The 22,379-nt window shown below is 53.0% G+C and overlaps 1 protein-coding gene across 2 annotated transcripts; it reads left to right on the top strand.

Annotated features, from left to right (window-relative positions):
- Positions 1 to 674: 674 nt before the first annotated feature.
- On the top strand, positions 675 to 20,348 carry LMOD1 (leiomodin 1). 2 transcript variants are annotated; one of them, XM_054290639.1, is made up of 3 exons: positions 675 to 935; positions 17,617 to 19,188; positions 20,322 to 20,348. In XM_054290639.1, the coding sequence occupies exons 1-3, from the start codon at positions 675 to 677 to the stop codon at positions 20,346 to 20,348; spliced, it is 1,860 nt and encodes a 619-aa protein (XP_054146614.1). The 2 variants fall into 2 exon arrangements, with proteins under 2 accessions (XP_054146614.1, XP_054146613.1); XM_054290638.1 differs by lacking the exon at positions 20,322 to 20,348 and having other exon boundaries at positions 17,617 to 19,239.
- The last annotated feature ends 2,031 nt before the right edge of the window (positions 20,349 to 22,379 follow it).

Raw genomic sequence — 22,379 nt, 5'->3', positions numbered from 1 at the left:
CTACCTGCTGCCTCCATCCCTCCGGTGGAAGCAGTCTGCCAGCACCTCCAGCCCTTTCCTGTGGGGCAGACCGCGAACAGCACCGATCCCAGGCTGCAACGGGATAAAGAGAAAAACTTCCTCTGCAGTGGGTATTTCCTTGCCGATTTTAGCCAAGAGCTGTCACTGCTGCAGCAGAGGCTCCCCCAATCCCTTTGTGGCCACGCTGCCCACTTTAGTAGCCCCCCATCCCCCATGACACAGGCTGGGGCTGCCTCCTCCACCCCCCATTCCCGGCCTGCCGGCTCGTGCATTTTTCCCTGTTTTCTCACTAGGTTGGCCCATTGCCTTTAAAAGGCGAAATGCTCCGGACTAAATTTGGTCATGTAGCTCTGCACGGTTCCCTGGAATGTCCTCGGGTTTCAGGCTCCTCTGATAGCACCATTCCCCGCCTCCCGCCGGGCTCCATTGGCTTCCCAGCGCCCGAACCGCCACTGGATCCTGTTATTGGCCAACTCTTGGGCCGAGGGGTGTCCCCTCGGGATAACCACCGAATCTCGGGCTGGAGAGCTGCTGAGATTTAACACTTCAGCACCTGCTGCCGTTCGGGAAGCAGCCTTGGAGCTTCGGCTTCTTTTTTTTTCTCCTGCTTTGGGTACCACACAACCGCCACCGTGTCTCGCCAGCGAGCCAAGATGTCCAAAGTGGCCAAATACCGGCGACAAGTTAGTGAAGATCCAGATATAGACAATTTATTGTCTACTTTGTCTCCAGAGGAGATGGAGGAGCTGGAAAAGGAGCTGGATGTGGTGGATGCGGACGGGAGCATCCCTGTGGAGCGCAGTCAGACAAACCAATCAGAAAACTCCTTACCTGGCCCACAGAACTGTGACACGGCGCTCAACCACCACGACAAGGACACCAAGAGGCTCCTGCAGCGGGAGCACTCGATAGACGTAAGTCACGTCCCCACTGCTGCTGCGGGAAAAGTGGGAACACACCTCGAACCCCCCCTTCCCCGGGCTGAGTGAGGGACGAGATGGAAAACACAAAACCTGAGAAAGGCTTGCGCTTGCTGAGGAGGAATAGCTGTCCTGGAGAGACCAGGGAGCTGGTCCTGGCACTCTGGGAGGAAACAGAGTGTCCCATAAAACCCTGGTGTTACTGGTAAAGCCAAATCCTGTGTTGGTGGCAGGGATTTTCTCCCTGCCCCTTCTCTAACATCCCTGGGCAGGGCTGGGAGCGGAGCTGGGATTCACAGGAGGCTGCTGGACGGCCGGTGCAGTGACAGTGATGCCACGGGCTGCATTTTTTCTTTTCTTTTTTTTTTTTTCCTCCCTCCCCTTTGGGGATATTCTTATGCAAAAGATTAAACAGTCTCTGGTTCTTGTGGAATAAAAATGTTTCCTGCTCTGTGGAAATCACATCGAGAAGCAGGTTTTATCCTGTGCCATTTGTTTTGCATTTATTGTTCACTTAAAATTCCTTCTTTTAGTTTGATTTGGGTATATTTAGCTCCCTCTCTGCACCTGGCAAATTCTTTAAGAGTTTGCTTGGAGCTCGAGAGCTTTATGTCAGTCCTTTTCCTCTTTTTGTGTTGTGCCTTAGTGGGAGACAGTCCTGCTTTTCTGTAGCATTTATTAACTTCAGTACTAAGAGTATTTGCTATGTGCTTTGTGCTTGGAAGCCTGGGAAGTGTCTGGTTTCCCTAGTTTTCATGGCAGGCTGAGCCAAAAAATGAAAAACAGCGATTCTGCAGCAGCTGATCCATGTGGCCATGGGTGGTTTCATGTCGCAGGCAGGATTCACATCTGCTGTGCCAGAGCTGGAGAGTTCTGGCAGCACAAGCAGTGCCAACTGTTGTGGGGCACTGCTGTGCTCTGGCTCTGATTCCAGATCTATCCCAGGTCACCCACCTGTACCCTGGGTCTTCCAGCTGGGTGATCAATCTGTAACTACCCCAGAGCACTTGGATATTTCTCTTTCTGGATATTTATGGAGTTTATTCAGGAGGGTCCTCTCCTGGCTGTGGCATAGATACCCTTATTCCCTTCTAAATATTGGGGTGAATGGGGATGAAAATTGCACCAGTAGGAAAAATAACTGAAGCTTGATTTCGGAGAGCTGAACAAGGGGTTAAATTGTTCCTTCCCACCCCTGTCCTGGGCAGCCTAGGAGCTCACTCTGGCTCTGAGGATAAAGGAGCAGCTTTCACCTTCTATATGTGGTGCTTGACATGGGCTGGGGGACAGTGAGTGCCGTGCCCCTCACCACAAGGGCTCTGCCTTGATTTCCTCACCAGTGGAAAATTTCCCTATGGTGGGGAAGTGCAGATGCTGCAGGACAAACCTGCCTGGAGAGGGAAATGCTTTTATGTAGGACCAGTCATCCCGGTGACCACTGTTTTGCAGGTGATCCCAAGAGATGACACTAAAAAATGTGCTTTTTCAGGTGGGGGGGACATTTGGGTTTGACATGATTTGTGTTGCTGTTTCAGTGTTAACTGTTGGAACATGAGGGCTTGCTTGGGAATTGGCATAGGGAAGTGTCCATGACCAGGAGGAAGGGAGGAAATTTGTGAGTTTTGTTAAAAAGATATCTGGCAAATTGCCTGATTTAACATAATGTTGTTTGGAAATGCCTGAGAGTGTATGTGCAGTGGGAGAAGAATTGGGGTGTGGAAAGGGGTGGCCTGGGGAGGAGAGACACCTGGGTTATGGTGTAGGGCTCTGGCTGGAGGGGAGGGCAGCACAGGGGTCCTGGAAAATCTCCTGCTGCCCTCTGAGTTAAGGAGGTTCAGGCTGTGGAAGACAAAGCAAATTGGCAACAGGTCAAGTTTGTCAGTGAAAATGGCCCAGTTTGATTGTATTGCAGTAACTGGATAGGGCAGAACTGACTTTCATCTTCTATTTCAATCCCTGGAGGCCAAGGAAAAAAAGTATATCCTACACCCCTTCCTCCCTGCCATTGTTAGGATCTGGGATTAACACCTAGAAAATGCCAGTTTACAGCGCTGGCACAGCAGATCATGCTGGTGGTAGAGAAGGGCTGTCTTCTGCCATGGGGCCCAAGGATGGGGTGGGATGGGATGGGATCATCAGACCACATGAACAGTCAGAAAAAACAGTGCAAGAAGCCAACTCTCTCAGTTCCTCTGTCCAAGGAAGCCCCAGGGCTATGTTTTGCTGAAGGATGGAATGAGAACATGAAGCCATCCAGAGCACCCCAGGCAGGTGTTGAACTCTCCCCCAGCTGTTCAGGGCTCTGAGGTCTCCAATGACAAATCCCTCTCATGTGTCAGCAGATTCCATGTTGTGCCAGCCAGCACAGGCATGGTGGCTGCCCTCCCACGGGCTTGGCATCCCCCCAGGGCGTGTAGGCATCACCCCATACATGTCCCTCCCAGCCCCTCTCATCAACAGCTCCCAGTATTCTGAAGCAAATCCAGGGGAGGTCACAGACATGCTCTGAGGGCTGTTACCCTCTCCTCTGATCTGGAGGCAGGCTGGGAGAGCTGGGGATGTCCAGCCTGGAGAAGAGAGGGCTCCAAGGAGATCTCCTGAAGAGGCATCACAGACACAGGATAACATCTTCTAGATGTTCACAGGTAATTCCCGCTGGAATTACCTCCCATTCCTTCCCTGACCTTGTGCCTGTGCTTCAACACCCCCTCCCACCCCCTGGCCTGCTCACACATCTGCTTCTGGCTTGTAAAAGTTTCTCTTGAAGACTTAAATTAGGAAGGCCAGGCACTGTGTCTGTGATGTCTCTTCAGTAGGGAGAGACAGGAGGGCAGATTCTCGTCCTTGGTTCATGGAATCATGGAATGGTTTGGGTGGAAAGGGACCTTAAAGTTCATCCCATTCTAACCCTGCCTGGGCAAGGACACCTTCCACTATCCCAGGTTGCTCCAAGTCCCATCCAACCTGGCCTTGGACACTGACAGGGATGGGACAGCCACAGCTTCTCTGGGCACCCTGTGCCAGGGCCTCACCACCCTCACAGGGAACAGTTTCCTCCCCATATCCCATCCAACCCTGCCCTCTGGCAGTGAAAAGCCATTCCCCCTTGTCCTGCCTGTCAGTCCAGGCCCTTGTCCCCAGTCCCTCTCCAGCTCTCCTGGAGCCCCTTTAGGCCCTGCAAGGGACTCTGAGGCCTCCTTGGAGCCTTCTCTGCTCCAGGTGAACACCCCCAGCTCTCCCAGGCTGTCTCCAGATAAGAAGGGCTCCAGCCCTCAGAGCACCTCTGTGGCCTCCTCTGGACTTGCTTCAGAAGTTCCATGTTCTTCTTATGTCCTCCCTGCTGTTCTTCCATACCTCCTGATGGGAATCTCTGTTGTGGGACATTGTGTGTTAGCTGGAATGTGCAGGAACCCCTCCAAAGTGCAAAATAAGGTATTTTGAAGGGAAATGTTGAGTTTCTGCCCATCTAACAGTTCTTGCAGTCATTGCCCTGTTCTTGGACTGGTGCCAGGCACCTACATTTCCACCTAAATACTGGGAGAAGTGGATATATTTAGAAATATTGTTAACTCCATAATAACACATCTTCTTAGTGATGAAAAGGGCAAACTAGGGTAACTAGGAAGCAGATTATAAACAGCCCAAAATAGATGTGAGCTTTGCCCCTGCCTTTCCACACTGGACTGCCAAATTCCCATCTTGGTGATGCAGTAATAAATTAATCTTAATTTTGTCTTGCTAAGGAGTGGACGTATAACCAAGCTCAAGGGCGAAGCTTGGGCCAGTGCCCCTCTCTGAATGTACTCAACATGGTCCATGTGTCATAGAGGCTGGTCATGAGTAGCTAAATGAAGAGATGATTTCTATTAGCTGATGGCTCTTTATTGTCACAGGCAAAGGCATAACAAGAAAAGTTCCAGTTAGAAACATGCTGTGAAGTTGGTGCTGTGGTATTAAACTGCCAGAGGGCAGAGTTAGATGGAATATTGGGAAGACATTCTTCCCTGTGAGGGTGGTGAGGCCCTGGCACAGAGAAGCTGGGGCTGCTCCATGCCTGGAAGTCTTCAAGGCTGGGTTGGATGGGGCTTGGAGCAACCTGGGATAGTGGAAGGTGTCCCTGCCCATGGCAGGGGGTGGGACTGGATGATCTTTAAGGTTCCTTTCCACCCAAACCAGTCTAGGATTCCATGAGTTACCTGGGGCACAGCTGACTTGCTGTCACTTGAAATCCTTGTATCATGCCTGGGATTTCTGTCCAGAAGAGGAAAAGCTGTGTGTGCCAGGGCACAGGGGTTCTGTGCAGCTGTCCGTGTGGGATAGGTTTCTCTGAGAGCTGAGCTGTGTGAGGAAATGTGGTCTGTGGGAGCTGGTCCAGTTCCTCTATTGCTGGTGACATCTATAAAAGCCATGTGTCTGTGCACAGAGCAGTTATACCCTGAGAACACCCCATTCATGGGGTCTCTTCCATCATGGTCTTTAAGGGAATGATCTTTAAAGTCCTTTCCAAGCATAACCATTCCATAATTCCATGATCTTTCCTACTGGCATTTGTTTAGCCCTAAACACTCTCAGGGAACCTCTGCCAGATGGGACCTAGATGAGAAGAGCTATATCATGGGAAGGATCTCTATGTGAACCACACGTGCCATGGACTGGTGCTTTGCTGTATGAGTCCTCCTTAGCAGTTGCCAAGTCCACAAAAGGAAGTTTTACTTTCTGAAATATTCCACAAAATCCATCTGCAGCTGTTCTTGGCTTTCCTTGGATTCCCAACTCACCACAGCACCCTGGTGACTCCCAAAACACCAAGCCCCTGATGGCAGAGACAGCTCCTCCTTGTGATTTCCCTTCTCTAGCATCACCGTCTTCTCTGGGAATGGATGGAGTCTTCTTCCCTCAGTTCATATAATCCTGGAATATCCCGAGTTGGAGGGGACCCACAAGGATCACTGAGTCTAGCTCCTAGCCCTGCGCAGGACAACCCCAAAGTCCCACCCACCATGTGCCTCAGAGAGTTGTCCAAATGCTCTTTGAAGCTCACCTGTAAGGGGAGGGCACCTGCATGTGCCAGTCCCATCAGAGTTCCCAGTCCTGCCTCCCAACAGGGCTTGTTTTGATTTGATTGCATGCAGCTTCAAGCAGGGATGGCTGGGAAGTGCAGGGAAGTTGCATGAGGGAGCATTATCCTGCTCATAGAGGGGAATCATTCCAGGGCCACAAAGCCAATTTTTTTTATGAAGATACTCATGTCATGGGTGTCTCTTTCCGTGGAAGCCCACTGACCAGCTTCCTTGGGGAGAAGACTCTGAACAGGGGATGCTGGATGTCAGGGCAGTTTTGCACAGCCAGAGCCAGATGTGCACAGTGCAGATGGTCCCTGTATTTTCGTCTCATGAAGGCTGGACCCCCTTCGCACAGGAGAAGCTGAGGTGGTTCAGTTATCTTCCAGCATCTTTTTGCTTCCTCTCAGATATCCCACTTCTCTGCAGGCAAGACCTCCTCCTGATCCATGCATCCTTATCCCTGCAGGCTCCTGGGAATGTCTCCGCGTCCCCAGGCTCTCTTCTTGGAGGCTGGACAGGCTCCTTATAGCCTGGTCTGGATGCAGAGGGATAAGCAGTGAGCTCAGAGAGTTTATTTAATCCAAATTCTGTGTATCTGAAGGATGCTGGTGCCAGAGGACAGCCGGTCCTGGAGAAGGATTTGTTTTTACAAGACCTTGGGAAGGTCTTGTAAAAAGTCCTCCCTTCCTTTCTGACTCTCTCAGGCTTGGAACTTGCTGCTGGGTGATTTTTATCCTATCACCTGATTTCCCTCTATGGAAAGTGGAGATCCTCAGCAGTGAGCCCTTCTTCAACACCACGGGCAAACAAGTCAGGATTTAAGTTTTTTATTAATGCTCAAAGCTTGTCATCTTTTCATCAAAATATCTGGAGGGAAGAAAGGAGCTCTTTATTTAACTTGCTGGTTCAGCCTCAAGGGAATTTGCAAACAAAGGTACAGCAGGAGTTATATCATTCCTTGAGCATCTTCCCAGTTTGTCCCTAACACATGTACTGAAACTCTGCTCTTCTGTTTATCAGCCAGTTCTCGGTTGTCTTGACTGCCAAGACCATTCCTCCTCCCTTCCAAGAGTCTTCACTAATTCTCAGCTCTTGCCTTTCTTTTAGCCATGTCCTGACCTGGTCTCTTCTCCCTCATCCGAGAATCTTTATGATTGGAAAAGGCCACTAAGATCATCAAATTCAAAGAATCCCAGAATCCCAGACTGGTTTGGGTGGAAAGGGACATTGAAACCCATCCCATTCCACCCAGTCCTGCCATAGGTAGGGACACCTTCCACTACCGCAGGATGCTCCAAGCCCTCTCCAGTCTGGCCTTGGACACTTCCAGGGATGGAACAGCCACAGCTGCTCTGGGCAACCTGTACCAGGGTCTCATCTCTCTCACAGGAGAGAACAGACCATAATAAATTGTTCTGAACAGCTTCTGGCCCCCGCAAAGAGATGAAAGGGGTGGGTGACACTGGGACATCCTTCCAGAGGCTTCTGCAGTGGCTTCCGGCCCATGGACTGAGCAGTGGGTAAAGTGTGGGTGCTTTCATGGGTAAAGCTGTGGGTGCTTTCACTAGCACACAGAGAGGAGTAGAGCTGGCAGCTTCCTGGGCTTTGCGTTCCTCCATGGATGATAGCCAGGATATCCAAACTAGTCACACATTTGGAAAGAAACCAAAGGTATTGAGCCATTCCTATTTGGTCTTTAAAGGAGGCCACAGATGGTCCCTCCAGCTGCGCAAGTCACTCTCCAACTCCATGACAGGAGGGAGCAGCCAGATGGGGCTCAGGCTCTGCTCCCAGGGTTCAAGTTGGACATCCCAAGGAATTTCTCCATGGAAAGGGTGGTCATATATTGAACAGGACAGGACTGCCCAGAGCAGTGGTGGAGTCCCCTTTCCTGGAGGTGTCCAAGGAATGGCTGGATGTGGCACTCAGTGCTCTGGGCTGGGTTACAAGGTGGGGGGATTGGTCACAGATCAGACTAGATGATTTCAGAGGCCTTTTACAACCAAATTGATTCTGTAATTCTGTGAAGTCCAGGAGATCCCTTTCATTGCTCAGAAATGAAAACTGTTGTCTGTGCTCTGTGTTTCATTCTGAGTTTCTGAAAAAGTCCCAACCCTGTCACAAGAGGGATGAGCAGCAGCAGCAGGAGCTGTTACCTGCAGCAGATGATAAAACAACCCTCCAAGGTTAACATAGAAGCAAGAACAATCCCATGACAGCTCCCAGAAGGATCTGCATTGTGGAGAACAGCTGAAAAATGGGAAGCGAGAACACAGGCATCTTTGAGCTGCATTCCTGAAAAAATGGTGTGAGAAAGACCTTCACAGCTGGATCAGTGTTTTTGTGATGCCCTTGGGGGCAGAAGCTTTGCTTTCCTTGTTTTTCCTTTTGTGACCAGGGTGAGTTGCAGCACAAATCGTTCCCAGTGACTTGGAGCTCATGCCAAAGGCACACACAAGTCTGGGAGATCCATGGTCCATCTAAGGGCACAAGCAGGGAAAGAAACACGTGGATTTCTAGTCAATTGGGAAAAAAAGAGTAAAAATCCGAGTTCTATGTTTACATAAAGCACAACAGAGATGCAGATAAATCCATGGAAGTGTTTGGAGTGTTTAGCTTATATGGGCTGAGCTGCCCAGGAGGTTTAATATGTGTTTATGTTGAGCTGATAAATAGACATGGAGGAGGAGAAGAGCTGGGTCCGTTATGTGTCCCTCTCTTTCACAGCACTGTGACATCACTTGTGTGCTAAAACCATCTCAGTGACTCAGCTTCCAGCAGGACGCTGGGATTAACCGCTCCTGTTGCTCCAGCCCACCCTTTGCTGTGTGGGAATCGTGGCAGGATGGAGCCGGAGGATCTCAGTGGCAGGGCATATGTTTTGAAGTCAAGGTGTGGCTGGCAGGATGGTGGGGGACAGACACACCGTGGAGGATCAAGGGTCCTGCTCTGTCCTTTCCTCTGCCCAGAATGTGAGCAAACAGGGGTGAAAACAGAAAGGAATTGGAGCTGTGGAAGAAACAAGAGCTTGTCCCAGCCATGGTGTGGCAGCAGGACCAGGGCAGTGCCCATGCCCTGTGCTGGCACTACTGGTGTCACACCTTCAATCCCAGTAACAGTTTTGGGCTGCTCAGGAGAAGAAAGTCATTGAGGGGCTGGAGCAGGACCAGAGAAGGGAACAGAGCTGAGGAAGAGTCTGGAGCCCCAGAAGTGGCTGAAGGAGCTGGGGGGGGCTCAGCCTGGAGAAAAGAGGGCTCAGGGGGGACCTGGGGACCTTCTGGCTCTGCACAACTCCTGACAGGAGCCATGTGGGAGTAAGGCTGTGCTCCCAGGGAACAAGGGACAGGAGGAGAGGAGACGGCCTCAGGCTGTGCCAGGGAAGGTTCAAGTTGGAAACAGGGGGAAATTTCCTGCATGGAAAGGATTGTAAAGCGCTGGCATAGGCTGTCTCGGGCAGAGGTGGAGTCACCATCCCTGGAGGGATTTAAGAGCTGTGTGGATGTGGCTGTTGTGGATGTGGGTTAGCAGTGAACATAGCAGTCCTGGGGGAATGGCTGGACATGATGAGCTTAGAGGGCTTTTCCAACCACAGTGATTCCATTATTCTGTGATTTCCTGGAACACAACTGGAGAGGCACCAGCCCAGGTCATAGAGGTGTCCTGTGCAACCTCTTGACCATGTGTTCAGTAGCCTAGGGCTTATGCACAGTATTTGGGTCAGGATTTATGCTGCATGCTGCTGAGGGCTCCAAGGGGTCCTTCCTCCTGACAGGGGCATCATGGCATATGTTGGACATGCCCAGCACAGGAATGAGCTCCTGCATAGCCATGGCAGACTCTGCCAAGGAGAGTGATTTGCCATTTTGTTCCTTGCAGGGAATTCCCCAGGTCCCAAGAACCAGAGATGGTGACCCCTGGCATGCCTGGCTGTATGCCTACTAAGTGCTCTGTCCTGGGATGCAGCTCCCATGTGGTGCCAGAGCCTAAGGAGCAGGTGCTCCTGTTTCCCACCAACTATTTAATGGAATGACCAGCAAAACTGGTCTGATTTTCCAGGTAGGCACCTGGAGCTTGGCTCATCTCACCTGCTTCAAGAACCTGGGATCAACTTCCAGCAGCAGATGCCCACTGCCAGGGGGTATCTGTGATGGTTCCATGGGCTGCTGGATGGAATCCATTGAATACTTGCACCAGCAAGGGGCCTGGAGATGTGTCCATGTGTTGCCAAGAGGCTGGGAGCAGTGTCCTGTTCCTTGCCCATCCAGAATTTATGACACAGAGGATGGAGATAGGATTAAGACCTGCAAGGACTGAATTGCAATTCTGCTGTTCCTAAAAATCCAGTGAATGCTTGATGTGGGCTTTCCACAAAATGCACTGGGCAGAAATCCAGCCTAGAGGTGTTGTAGTGTTAATTGCTGGGATTCCCTGCTCTTTTCAATCCCTGATGAAGAGGAGACAACCAGGGAGAAGGTCTCATCTTGGAAATATCCAGTTCAGCCATGGCAGTGCCAGTAGAAGAGCTGGGAATACAGCAAATAGAAGAGAAAAACTTGGACTTCTAAAACTTGATTTTGCTAGATGAAAAAAAGTTTCCATTTGCATAGTATTCAGTGGCTTTAGAGCTTTCTGAAAAATGGCTGTGTCTCCATGGAAGGGCTGGAGCTCTTCTGTTAAAGGAAATCCAAGTTAAAACATTTATTGCTTTTATTCAGGGGAAAATAAGAGGCATAATCAGGGCCAGAAACTGCCCGATTTCTGGAGAGCAGCTCTGCATCTCAGAAAGGCAACTTTTTAAAAACGTTGGCCTGAGACATGCAAAGACCCAGTGATATTTGGGGTCAAAGAGATCTGGGCAGAAGGGAAGGGAAAAAGCTGAGTTCCTTGTTAAAATGACAGGATAATATGTGAAGCAGGACAGGGCAAGGAGTTGCTTACATCTCTCTGGGCTTTAGCACACAGACCATGGCCAGAGGTCATGTATGTCCCAGTGCTGAAAGCTGAGGTCCTTTCAACCTTCCTTCCTGCCAAAGGAGCCCAAATGTGCCAAGAGAAACTCTTGGCTGCCTGATCCTCTCAAGAAGCCCCATGAATGTGAGCAGGGTCTCCCACAAATCTTTCCATGGTATTTGTTGAGGAGCAGGAGGGTTGTCCACGGTGTCCCAGAGTCCCAGCAGAAGCCTCGCAATCCTGTTTCCTTTGCAGGTCACTGGCAATCCAGATTCAGCAGCTCCCAGGACTCAGCCAAGGACACAGCATTCTTTCTGGGAATGTCCTTGGCTCGGAGTTGTCCCTAGGCTACTCAAAACTGGCTGAGGAATGGTGCAAAAGAGCTTGGGCAGCTTGTTCTGGTTTGGCTTGACTCTAGCAATCCTCTCCAGGAACAGGTACCCAAATACCAGGAACACCAAACAACCTGCAACCCCCCTGCTTTTGCCCCCAGCCACCTCGACGGCTTCTCCATGCAGTGGGACAGTCTCAAAGGACATCCCTGTCCCTTTGGAGCTCCCACAGGGCTCCTGCTCAGCCTCCTCAGCCCTAGGGTCACACTGAGGGGTGGAAGGATGCTGGTGCCTCGCTCATGGGCTCTGGCTGGGATTTAAGATAGGTGGGTGGGATAGAGGGAACATAGGAGTCCTCAGAGTCTGGCAGGTAGGCAGGTATCTCCAGAGAGTGATTCCCAAAGTTAGAGCTGTGGATTCAATCCTAGAGTCTTGTGGTAGCTTTGGAGACTTTATAGGGCTTGGGAGCAGCCCTATAAAGGGCTGTAGGACAGAAACCCCCCAGGCAGTGAAAGAAGATTGGCTTGTTAGTCATGGATCATAATTCCCTAAATCTGCTAATTCAAGTAACACAACACAGATTCCTTCCCTCACCAGTGTGGTCTGGGACCCCCACAGCTGACCAAGAGATTTTGGTGAATTGTCTGTCTGTGTCTCAGAGATCCCACCTCATTCCTGGGCTTCCCCACTTCCCCATTTTTCCAGCACCAAAAGCCACTCAGGATTTGTGTGGGACCGATGGAATTGTAATGGTGTTGTCAAAGCCATGCTATGCCAAGAGATGATCTGGAAAATGTCTCACAGGCTGCAGGAGGAATTTATTATCCCAGCAAAGGCTGGGAGAGAGGAACAACCCCTTGGCCTGGGCGTTATTCCCAAGTGTGCAGCTCTGGAGGGATTACAGTTGCTTTGTAAGGAGCTTGGTTCTGGTGGGACAGTCTTTGTTGGTGGCCAAATCCACGTGCCAGACAGGCAGCATGGTCCTGCCTTGGGAGCTGCTGGAAAGTAGGGAGGCAGTGGGTCCCCAAAGGAGGGTCGTGGTGGGCTGCAGTGCATGTGCAGAAACTCTATCAGCCACCTTGGAGCTGACCCTAGATTTCCCAGCAGTACAGATGATTGGGATGGACCCGATCCTGGCTCAAGCTTCCCCTGTTGTGCTCCTGAGGTTCTCATATCATCACAGTCTCATACTCAGCTTCCAGAGGCCCCTAGAGCTGCAGGTGACATTAGAGACCGAGCCAGGGTCATGGCTGCAGGTTGAGTTGAGTTCACTGTTCCTGGAGCCACTTTCACAGGAGCTGCAAGGGCAGGTTTGGCCTTTCCTCATGGGGACCAGCATGATTCATGTCCCCAGCAGTCAACTGCACAGAGGAACCTGTGGACTCTTGAATCATGGCATGGTCTGGGTGGGAAGGGACCTTGAAGATCATCCCATTCCAGCCCTGCCATGGGACGCCTTTCACTCTCCCAGGTTGCTCCAAGCCCTGTCCAGCCTGGCCTTGGACTCTTCCATGGATGGGACAGCCCCAGGTTCTTTGGGCAACCTGGGCCAGGGCCTCACCATCCTCACAGGGAGGAATTCCTTCCCAGTATCCCACCTATCCTTGCCCTCCAGCAGTGAGAAGCCATTGCCCCTAGTCTGTTTCTCCAGGCCCTTGTCCCAAGTCCCTCTCCAGCTCTCCTGGAGCCCCTTTAGGCACTGGAAGGGGTTCTAAGGTCTCCTCAAAGCCTTTTTTTCTCCAGGCTGGACACCCCCAGCTCTCCCAGTCTGTCTCCAGATGAGAGGGGCTCCAGCCCTCAGAGCATCTCTTGGCCTCCTCTGGACTCACTCCAAAAGCTCTGTGCCCTTCTGATCTTGGGAGTCTTCTGGCTTCCCAGCCAACCCCTCTTTGAACCTTAATGGCGTACTCCTCCCTGGAGCCAGCATGGAGCTGCTCATGCTCCCAAGATTCCATCCTCACCTCTGGTTCTTTGCCTGAGCCAAGCACATCCTGCCATGGTGAGACCATGAGGGACTCTTCCCAGGGCATACCTCTGAAAATAACTGCAGGCTGGGGAAAGCTGGGCCGTTACAAAGACTAAACTTGGGCAAATGCATTTCCATGTCTCCTCTGCCAGGGACTGATGTACCAGCAGCTGCTGAGCCACCAAGTGCCCCTTCCCTCATCTTGGGTACAGGATTTGTGAATCCCTGGGTACCTCTCCTCTCCTCTCCTCTCCTCTCCTCTCCTCTCCTCTCCTCTCCCCTCCTTTTTGCTTGGAATCTGCTCTGGGCACAGCAGGGTGACGGTGCCCACCTTCCACCTGCTAAGCAAACAGACAGATCAATAAATGCCATTAAACCAGCTGTTTTCCACCCCAAAATGAGCTGTGGGGCTTTTGGGGCAGGAAGGGAGACCCTCACTACACCTCCAGAATCATTTTCCCCATCCCCAGCTCTATCCCCAGCCCCATCCCTTGCTCAGTGCTGGAGCGAGTGCTTGGATTCCAGGCAAGAGGTTCCCAGTCTCCTTTGCCTTTTAAGGCAACATCTGAGTGGGTCTAAGGGTTACAAACGCTAACAAGCCATGGCAATGCTCATTTTAGTCTATTTAGAGGAAACGGGAAGGCATTTCAGTTCATCAAAACACTGGTGATTAATCAACCGACTACCAGGCTGTTTTCATTAGGCTTATTTTTAAAGGTCTGACATGCTGTGTAAAAATATTCCCCTAATAAATGTGCTTGTGGCAGAGGGAAAGGCACAGAGTGCATGCAGCAGCACTGGTTTCCAGGTACCCAAGGTAAATATGCCAGTGGGCAGAGAGAAATGAGCAGGCAGCACTCGGGATAGCCATGAAGAGGGGACAGCTGGCCCTGGGCTGCAGGGTGGTGGTGCCACAAGCTGTGCTGGTGGCCATGGGGGCAGCCAGGGGTTCCAGAGCAAGGGAAATGTGCTTCTCTCTCTCCTGAAACACAGCTCTGCCTCCGAGTTCCAGTTGCACTTCCAGCCTGGAGGGCAGGACTTTGGAATTATCACCAGTGGTGGGCTGGTGACACCTGAGGCTGGCTGCTGCAGCACGTGCTGAGCTAGGGGGACACACCGAGAGCCCTGGGGTGGTGGAAAGGCAGGAGGAGACAAGGACATGTTCCCTCTTGGGCACGCATGTGGCCTCAGGCAGGGCCTGGAACAGACCTGCTTTGGAGATGACCCCAGGCTCCAGCAAGGAATGGAGCTGGCCCACAGTGACCCTTGGGTTTAGAAACACAGATCTGGTTTCTTGCCTGAACTTTTTTTCCTCCCGATTCCTGTCCCTCTGCTGCCACTGGAGCTGGGTGCCTGCCAAGAGCTCTCCCAAGGCAGCTCCACAGGAGATGAAGCAGCTTGAGCCCCTCTCATCCCCTTCAACCATCCAGCACTTCTTCCAATAACCTGTGTCTCTTAGATGGGATCTTCTGATGCATCCCAAATTTGCTGTAAGCAAATGATCCCACAAGTGCTACCCACATTGGCAGGAACACCCGTGATGGTCACTGCATACCTGTGGCATTCCCTTGTTCCCATGCCTGGGACCACAACTGGCTCCTTTTCCCCCAGCTTCTTTCCCCTGACTTCTCCCAGCTCTTTCTCCTGATTCCTTTGCCCTCACCTCTTTTCCCACATCCCATTCTCTGGCTCCAGGTCTCTCCTCCCCCAAACTGCAGCACGTGGACATGTGGTCACACATCCATGAATGGAAGCTTGAACCACACAACAGTACACACTCAGCATGTGCTGCAGCACCTTTCCCAAGTACGGATTTTCCATGGATTTAATTTTCTTCTGGTTTAATTTGCCTGGAGTAAACTATCACCTTCTTCAAGCATGGGAGAGGTTGCTGGTAATTTTCACCAGGGTTTTTCTCCCTCTCTCCAAGTTCTGTTCATCCCTGGCCAAAGCCTTTTTTCCTCTTTGTCTTGGATGTGCCCAGGGTGCTCAGTGGAGATTCAGAGCTCGCCAGTGTTAGGCTGGGTGAGCTTGGGCTGGGAAGAAGAAAGATTTCTGGAGCAGTTGGTATGGAGATGAGGCTGCTGGCTCTGACTCGATGAGTGCTCAGTCTGGGGTCACCAAAATGTCACAGAGCCCTGGGGAGGATAAATGTCCCTTCTCAGAGGAACCTGCAACCTGGGCACTCCCAAACACCTTGGAGAGGCCCTGTTGGGGGCAGGGCAACACCAGTGTCCTCATCCCACAGTCCTCCTGCCAGGGCTCTTCCTCCACTGAGGTGCTTCAGGATGTCACTGAGCATCTGTGCACCATTCTGGCGCTGGGAATAGAGCACAGCTTGGTGACAAGGACTTCTGGCTCAGTGCCAGAGGAGGTGGCATGACCTGGTCCCTGCAGCACCCAGGACTGGGGTGCATGGGAGCCCCATGCCTGGTCCCTGGGGTGGCAGCAGTGGGAACTGTGGGGCCCCCAGGCCACGCCAGGCTCTGCAGGGGTCTGGCAGGAGCCTTCCTGTCCCTGCTCAGCCCTGCGCCAGGAGCCAAGAAATCGCTTAACTAAACAAACAGCTCTCTCGTCCCTGATGGCATCTGTTTATACACCAGGTACAAACAGTCCCCAGGGCTGCCCATGCACAGCCAGTTCTTTCCACAAAAATCTGTCCCTGAGGGCTGGCAGTACTGCATGTGGGGAAAGTTCAGCCTTATGCTGCCCCAGCATGGACACTGTGGAGCACCAGGATGAAGAGGAGGAGGCCAGCCTGACTGCAGACTGTGGTGTCAGGATTCAGGCCTGGGGGTTCCAGGCAGTGGGTGAAGCCACAGTGCTGTCCTGATCATGAGAGGATCCAGGGAGATTGTAAAGGCATCACCGCTGCATCTCCCAGCGGCATCTTCCTTCCTCCTTTCCCTGGAGTCCTAAAATCCCTCCAGCCAAGGTGATGAGCCAGGCCAGTGCGGAGGGCCTGTGTGTTCCCTAGCTGTGGAAGAGGGAGAAGGGCATTTAAATTGCCAAACCTTGATGTGAAATTTATGGTAGCATCCTCCACTATGCAGCAAACTTGGTCCCAGTGTCAAGTTCATCTCCCTTCAGCCACATGAAGCATTGGTTCCTCTCCCTTGGAAATGGATGTGTTTCATGTCATGGAGTCCTAGACTAGTTTGGGTTGGAAGGAACCTTAAAGTTCATCCCAGTCCACCCCCTGCCATGCGCAGGGACACCTTCCACTATCCCAGGTTTCTCTAAACCCTGTCCAACCTGGCCTTGGACACTGACAGGGATCCAGGGGCAGCCACATCTGCTCTGGGCATCCTGTGCCAGGGCTGCCCCCCCTCACAGGGAGAATTTCTTCCCAATATCCCACCTAACTCTGCCCTCTGGCAACTGCCAGAGAGAAGGATGGGAACCATATCAAAGGTTGTACCAATGCTGATGGAGACCCCTCCCAGCCCTTCAGCCTTGGTTGAAGGCTGCAACAAGGCATTGGCTGTGTCCCCAAGCTGCTGGAGTTGGCTATGGCCAGCAGCAATGCCCAGGACAGGCTGTACCAAGGGCAAGGGTCACATGCTTGTAAAAATGGCCAAAACTTCCTTCTGACTTTCCCCCAGACTCTCCAAGCCCTTCCTTCTTTTGATGTCTTTGGACACTGGGAGCAGATATGCTGGGAGAACCTCATGCATTAGAAAGCTATAAATGCCATGCTCCCATTTCCTCAGTTTTCTGCTCAAAAGTGCAAACTGCCATTGAAGGTAGAATGGTTTTGCAGAACCCAGGGTTGGAGTGACTGCTGGGTCAGCAGTGTCACTAGGGACACTGCTGTGGGCTCTCCCCTGCTTGCACACACATCCAGGACAGTGTGGAGAGTGTTGGGCTACAGACTGGGAAAAGCCACCAAGCATTCAGCTGGAAACCATTTAGGAAAGGCGGGAAAGCACCTGGGGCTCACAGGCACTACCTCCATCCCTAGTTAGAAAAAGGATTAAAAAATTATAACTTAGAGGGGGTATCAGAGAAGGTGCCTCCTACACCTTGTTAGTTTGTGGCCTGTCAGGGAAGATGTCCTGCAGACCTCCAGAGCCCTTTGGGAGGGGGGACTGGAGGCAAAAGAGAGCAGAGCTGCCTTAGAGAGCTGCAGCAGGACCTCATCACACCTGAGTCCTGCAGGCTCTGCCTACATTCAAGGCACTCACATGCTGAACCCTTCCCTGGAGCTGGGACCTCGGCTGGGCCAAACGTTCCTCTTCAAAGGCCAGCCACAGGCTGCAGGATTTTCCCATGTGACAGTCAGTGACTGTGGGACTGGGGTGGCAAGGCTGTAGGTCAGAGGCACCTGTTCCTGTAATTCCCAGGTGTTTTTCTCTCACTAGGAAAGCAGGTTGAACAAGAATGAGGGAGACAAAAATCAAGAAGAAAAAGGAAAAGAATCTCCTTCCAAAGAACTGGCCCAGAAACAAGATGCTAAAGTGGGGAAAGACTCTAAAAAGGAAGAAAGTGTTGACAAAACAGACCTGAAAGGTAAAGCTGAGACTAAGAGCAAAGAGAACAAAGCTATGAATGATAAAGTAAAGGCCATGGAAAAAAAGCTGATGGGGAAGGACAAGAAGGAGGAAGAGAAGGGTTCAGTGTTGAAGAAGGACACAGGGAAGAACAAAAAGGAGGAAGAGAAGAGCTCAGAGTTGAAGAAAGATGAAGGGGAGGATAAAAAGGAAGAAGAGAACAGCTCATGTCTTAAAAAGGAGGAAGCAGGGAAGGATAAAAAGGAAAAAGAGAAGGTCTCAGCAGCAAAGGAGGAGACAGAGAAGGAAAAAAAGCAAGAAGAAAAGGATTCAGCATCAAAGGACACAGGGAAGGACAAAAAGGAGGAGAACAGTTCAGAATCAAAGAAACAGGCAGAAAAAGACACAAGAGGGAAAGATAAAAAAGAAAATGAGGAAAAAGCTTCGGCTGTGAAAAAATCCAAGGCAGATGAGAATGATAAATCCCAGACAGAAGCAGAAAAGGCAGAAAAGGTGGAGAAGAAACAGGAGGCCAAGGCAGCAGCCGAGAGCAGCCCTTCCAAGTCTTCCTCCAGCAGCTCTGCAGATCAAGCCAAGGACGATGAAGCCTCCAGCATCTTTGACGAGCTCATCGAGAAGGTGAAGAACAATGATGCTGAGGTGACCGAGGTCAACGTGAACAACTCCGACTGCATCAACAACGAGACCCTGGTGCGCTTCACTGAGGCCCTGGAGTTCAACACTGTGGTCAAGGTGTTTGCCCTGGCAAACACCCGCGCTGATGACCACGTGGCCTTTGCCATTGCCATAATGCTCAAGTCCAACAAGGTGCTGACAAGCATCAACATGGACTCCAACCACATCACAGGCAAGGGTATCCTGGCCATTTTCCGGGCCCTGTTGCAGAACAACACACTGACAGAGCTACGTTTCCACAACCAGCGGCACATCTGTGGGGGGAAAACAGAGATGGAGATTGCCAAGCTCCTGAAAGAGAACACCACACTCCTGAAGCTGGGTTACCACTTCGAGCTGGCTGGGCCACGCATGACTGTCACCAACCTGCTGAGCCGAAACATGGACAGGCAGAGGCAGAAGCGCCTCCAGGAGCAGAAACTGGCACAGGAACGGGGGGAGAAGAAAGACCTCCTGGAGGTGCCCAAGCCTGGAGCAGTGCCGAAGGGGTCCCCCAAGGCATCCCCACAGCCATCCCCCAAGGCTTCCCCCAAAAGCTCTCCCAAGAAAGGAGGGGCACCCACCATACCACCCCCACCTCCTCCTCCACTCGCCCCACCACTGATGATCAACGAGAACCTGAAGAACTCTCTCTCGCCAGCCACACAGAGGAAGTTGGGAGACCGGGCGCTGCCAGTCCAGGAGAAGAACTCTCGAGACCAGCTCCTGGCAGCCATTCGCTCCAGCAACCTCAAACAGCTCAAGAAGGCAAGTGCAGGGCCAGGTGGGGCCCATGCACAGGGTGGGGCTGGGGGCTGAGGTCATGGTGGCTGTCACTCTGGCAGTGTCCTTCTCTGGAGTGGGGCTGTGTCCAACCCCTGCACAGGGGCAGATCCATCCCTTTGCCAAGCACATGGGGAAGGAAGATCCATCCTTTAATCCCATCCTGCAGAGCAGATGAGGTCAGCAGGTCCAGCCTTTGGCAGAGCATCCAACAGGAGATCCATCCCTTGGCAAAGAGCATGACAGGTGCAGATCTGTCCCTTGGCAGAGCTCCTGTGTTGGGCAGATCCACCAGGATCCAGGGGCTAGGACACAAGGAAAAACCCATCCGTAAGTTATAACTCGCTGGGCTCTTGATATCTTGTTGTGGCTGAGCCCATGCCCCTGGGGTAGAAGGTGGCCCAGGATGGCTGGAGAGGTTTCATCTGCATTTAAACAATTGAAACATTTCTTGATGTCAGCCCCAGTCTGGACTTGACTAATCCTTTTGAACTCTTTACATATGAGTTAATGTTGCTCTGAGAGTACTGATACAGCACTTGGGGACCAGCAGAGAGGTGTGGCCTACTTCTCAAACAGCTAGACTAAGCCAAGGGTGGCCTGGGTGCTTGAAAGCTGTGGCAGCAACTGCCCTCCTAATACAGGAGGCCCATAAATTCACCCTTGGGCAGCACATTGTCAAGCATGTACCCCATGCAGTAATAACTGCTGGAATAAAAGGGCCTAATGCTGGTCCCAGCATGGAGCCTTGAAACCTCTCACACACTCCAGGTGGTTTGTGTCCCTGCTGGGCTGTCTATGGGCAGCCTGGCCAAGAAAAAAAGGTCATTGAATGATCTGGGTTGGAAGAGACCTTAGAGATCATCTCTATCCTGTCATGGGCAGGGACACCTTCCACTAGCCCAGGTTGCTCCAAACCCCATCCAACCTGGCCTTAGAACACTTCCAGGGATGGGGCAGCCCCAGCTCTCTGGGCAGTCTGTGCCAGGACCTCCCCACCTTCACAGGGAGGAATTTCTCCCCATCTAACCCTGCCATGGATGTCCCCACACTGTGTCAGTGACAGTCCTGCACCCCGTCCCATTGCTCGCCCAGTAATGGGGTGTGCTTCCCTGCAGGTGGAGTTGCCGAAGCTGCTGCAGTAGGGAGCGGGAGGATTTTTCCCCTGCAGCCCATGGCAGACCCCCAGACACTCACCTTTCTCGTGACAAGCCCTTTGGAACCTGCAGTGACCGACGCCAAGGAGCAGGGATCTCTCTGGGACACGGAGGATGGGCCGGGCCCAGCAGGACATGATGGAGGAGGTTGTATTTATTTTTTGATGGTTGTGAAGCCTTCAAGCTCACTCTTCTACCAGCACTGTGCCCCACCGGAGATGCCAAGAATAGAGCAGGGGTCTGCAGAGCTGATCCTTATGGAAATCCCCCGTCAGAGCATAACAAAGGGGTTTGGCACCCCACTCTATCCAGGGTCCAGCCTGGGGTGAGCAAGAGTACCCCCAGCCGTGGGGGGGAGCAGGGGACACCCAGACCATCACCACATCACCACAAGGTTTCTGGGTGGCCAGCAGAGTTTTGGGATTCAGGCACAGCAGTGGCTGCAGAGCTGGGGGTTCAGGCTTGATGTCAGGAGGAATGGGAGGGTGGGAGAAGGGAGCAGCCAGGGAGACAGGGGGCATGGAAGTGGGGGACACAGGGAGCCAGGCTGGGGCCAGGAGCTCAGGCATCTTGTACGCACCCACAGTACTGCAGGGGGACCCCCAGGACCCTCAGAGCATGGAAACCAAATCCACCTTAGAGAGAGCAGGGAAAGCACCAGCTCAAGGGGGGCAGTGGGTTTTGGGGTCATGTGATGCCCGTCCTCCTCCCCCCATCCTTCCTGTCGTGACACCTTGATCACGATTTGTATGACTGTGGCCACTGCATCAGCAATAAAGCTCACCCAAATGCTTCCTGTGCCTCTGGACAGGTCCACGCCCCCAGACCCCAAACAGAGGTGCAGGGGGTGTCTGGGAATGGACTCAGCAACCTCAGCCAGGGGCAGCTTTTCCCTCTCCCACACCCACAGCCCACCCTGAACTGGGCACCCTGGGACCACCTGGACAAGCCAGCCTGGGTGTCCCTGGTCACCCACTCAGAACCCCTGAAAATGGGGCACCCAGGACCCCCCAAGTGGGACAGCCAAACCCCCCAAATGGGGCACCCTGCTGCTGCTGGACACAGACAACCAGGCACCCAGAGCCATGCAGACACCCCAAAACTCCGGAGTCATGAAGAACTGAACACCCCAGGACCACCCCACAGTCACCTAAAACCCTTTGAGTACACCCAGAACTGGGAATCCTGGTGCTGCCCCAGGGTCACCCCAAACTCCAAGGTAATCCAGAACTGGGTGCCTCAGGGTCACTCTAAAACTCCGGAGTGACCCCAAAACTGAGCACCCCAAACCCCCGGGGTCACCCAGAACTGTTCTTCCCCTGGCACCACGGGGTGGGGGCCGTTTTGGGATGCAGCAGCACACGGGTGTCCCCCGGGAGGCTCCCCCTGCTCCGGGACACCCACATGCGTGGCTGAGAGGCTGCTCCCGCTACAGGTGAAACGCCGTTTTGGGGGCCATTTCTGCAGCCGCGCAAAGCCGTGGCCCCAGCGGGAGGAGCAGTATCCGCACCACGGGGTCCTCCTGCCCCTTGCCCCCGCACTCCTGCCCCTTGGGGCGGCCCCTGCTAACGCGGGCACCACGGGGCCATTGGGACTTCCCACACCGAGCATCCGGCCGGCCCCGGGGTGAAAGCACCAGGGGCGTCGCCCGAGCACCGACGGTGTCACTAAAACCGGGGGTCCGGGGCGGAGCGAGGCGGTGCAGCCCCCGATGGGGAGGGAGCGCGCCCGGCAGGGGGCGCCGTTATCAAGCCGGGGGCGCTGCTGTGCGCGGCGGGGCCGGCAGGGGGCGCCGCTGTCGCACCGGGGCCGCCGTTAACGCACCGGGGGCGGAGCGGCGCGCGGCGGGGCCGGCGGGGGCCCGGTGCAGCCCCGGCCCGTCCGGTCCGTCCCGGATCCGGTTGCGGCAGCGCCCGACGGGGGCTGTCGGGGGTCTCCGGCTCCGCTTCCCCCGCTTAGTACCGGGGAACCGGTGCAGGGCACACGGCGGCGGCGATGGACGGCGGGGCGGCGGCATGA

This window comes from Melozone crissalis, unplaced genomic scaffold (genome assembly GCF_028551555.1).
Source record: "Melozone crissalis strain CALT ecotype California unplaced genomic scaffold, PUWL_Pcris_2 ptg000086l_1, whole genome shotgun sequence".
NCBI lineage: Eukaryota > Metazoa > Chordata > Aves > Passeriformes > Passerellidae > Melozone > Melozone crissalis.
Note: the sequence above shows the minus strand (reverse complement) of the source record. Positions and strands in the feature narration are given on the sequence as shown.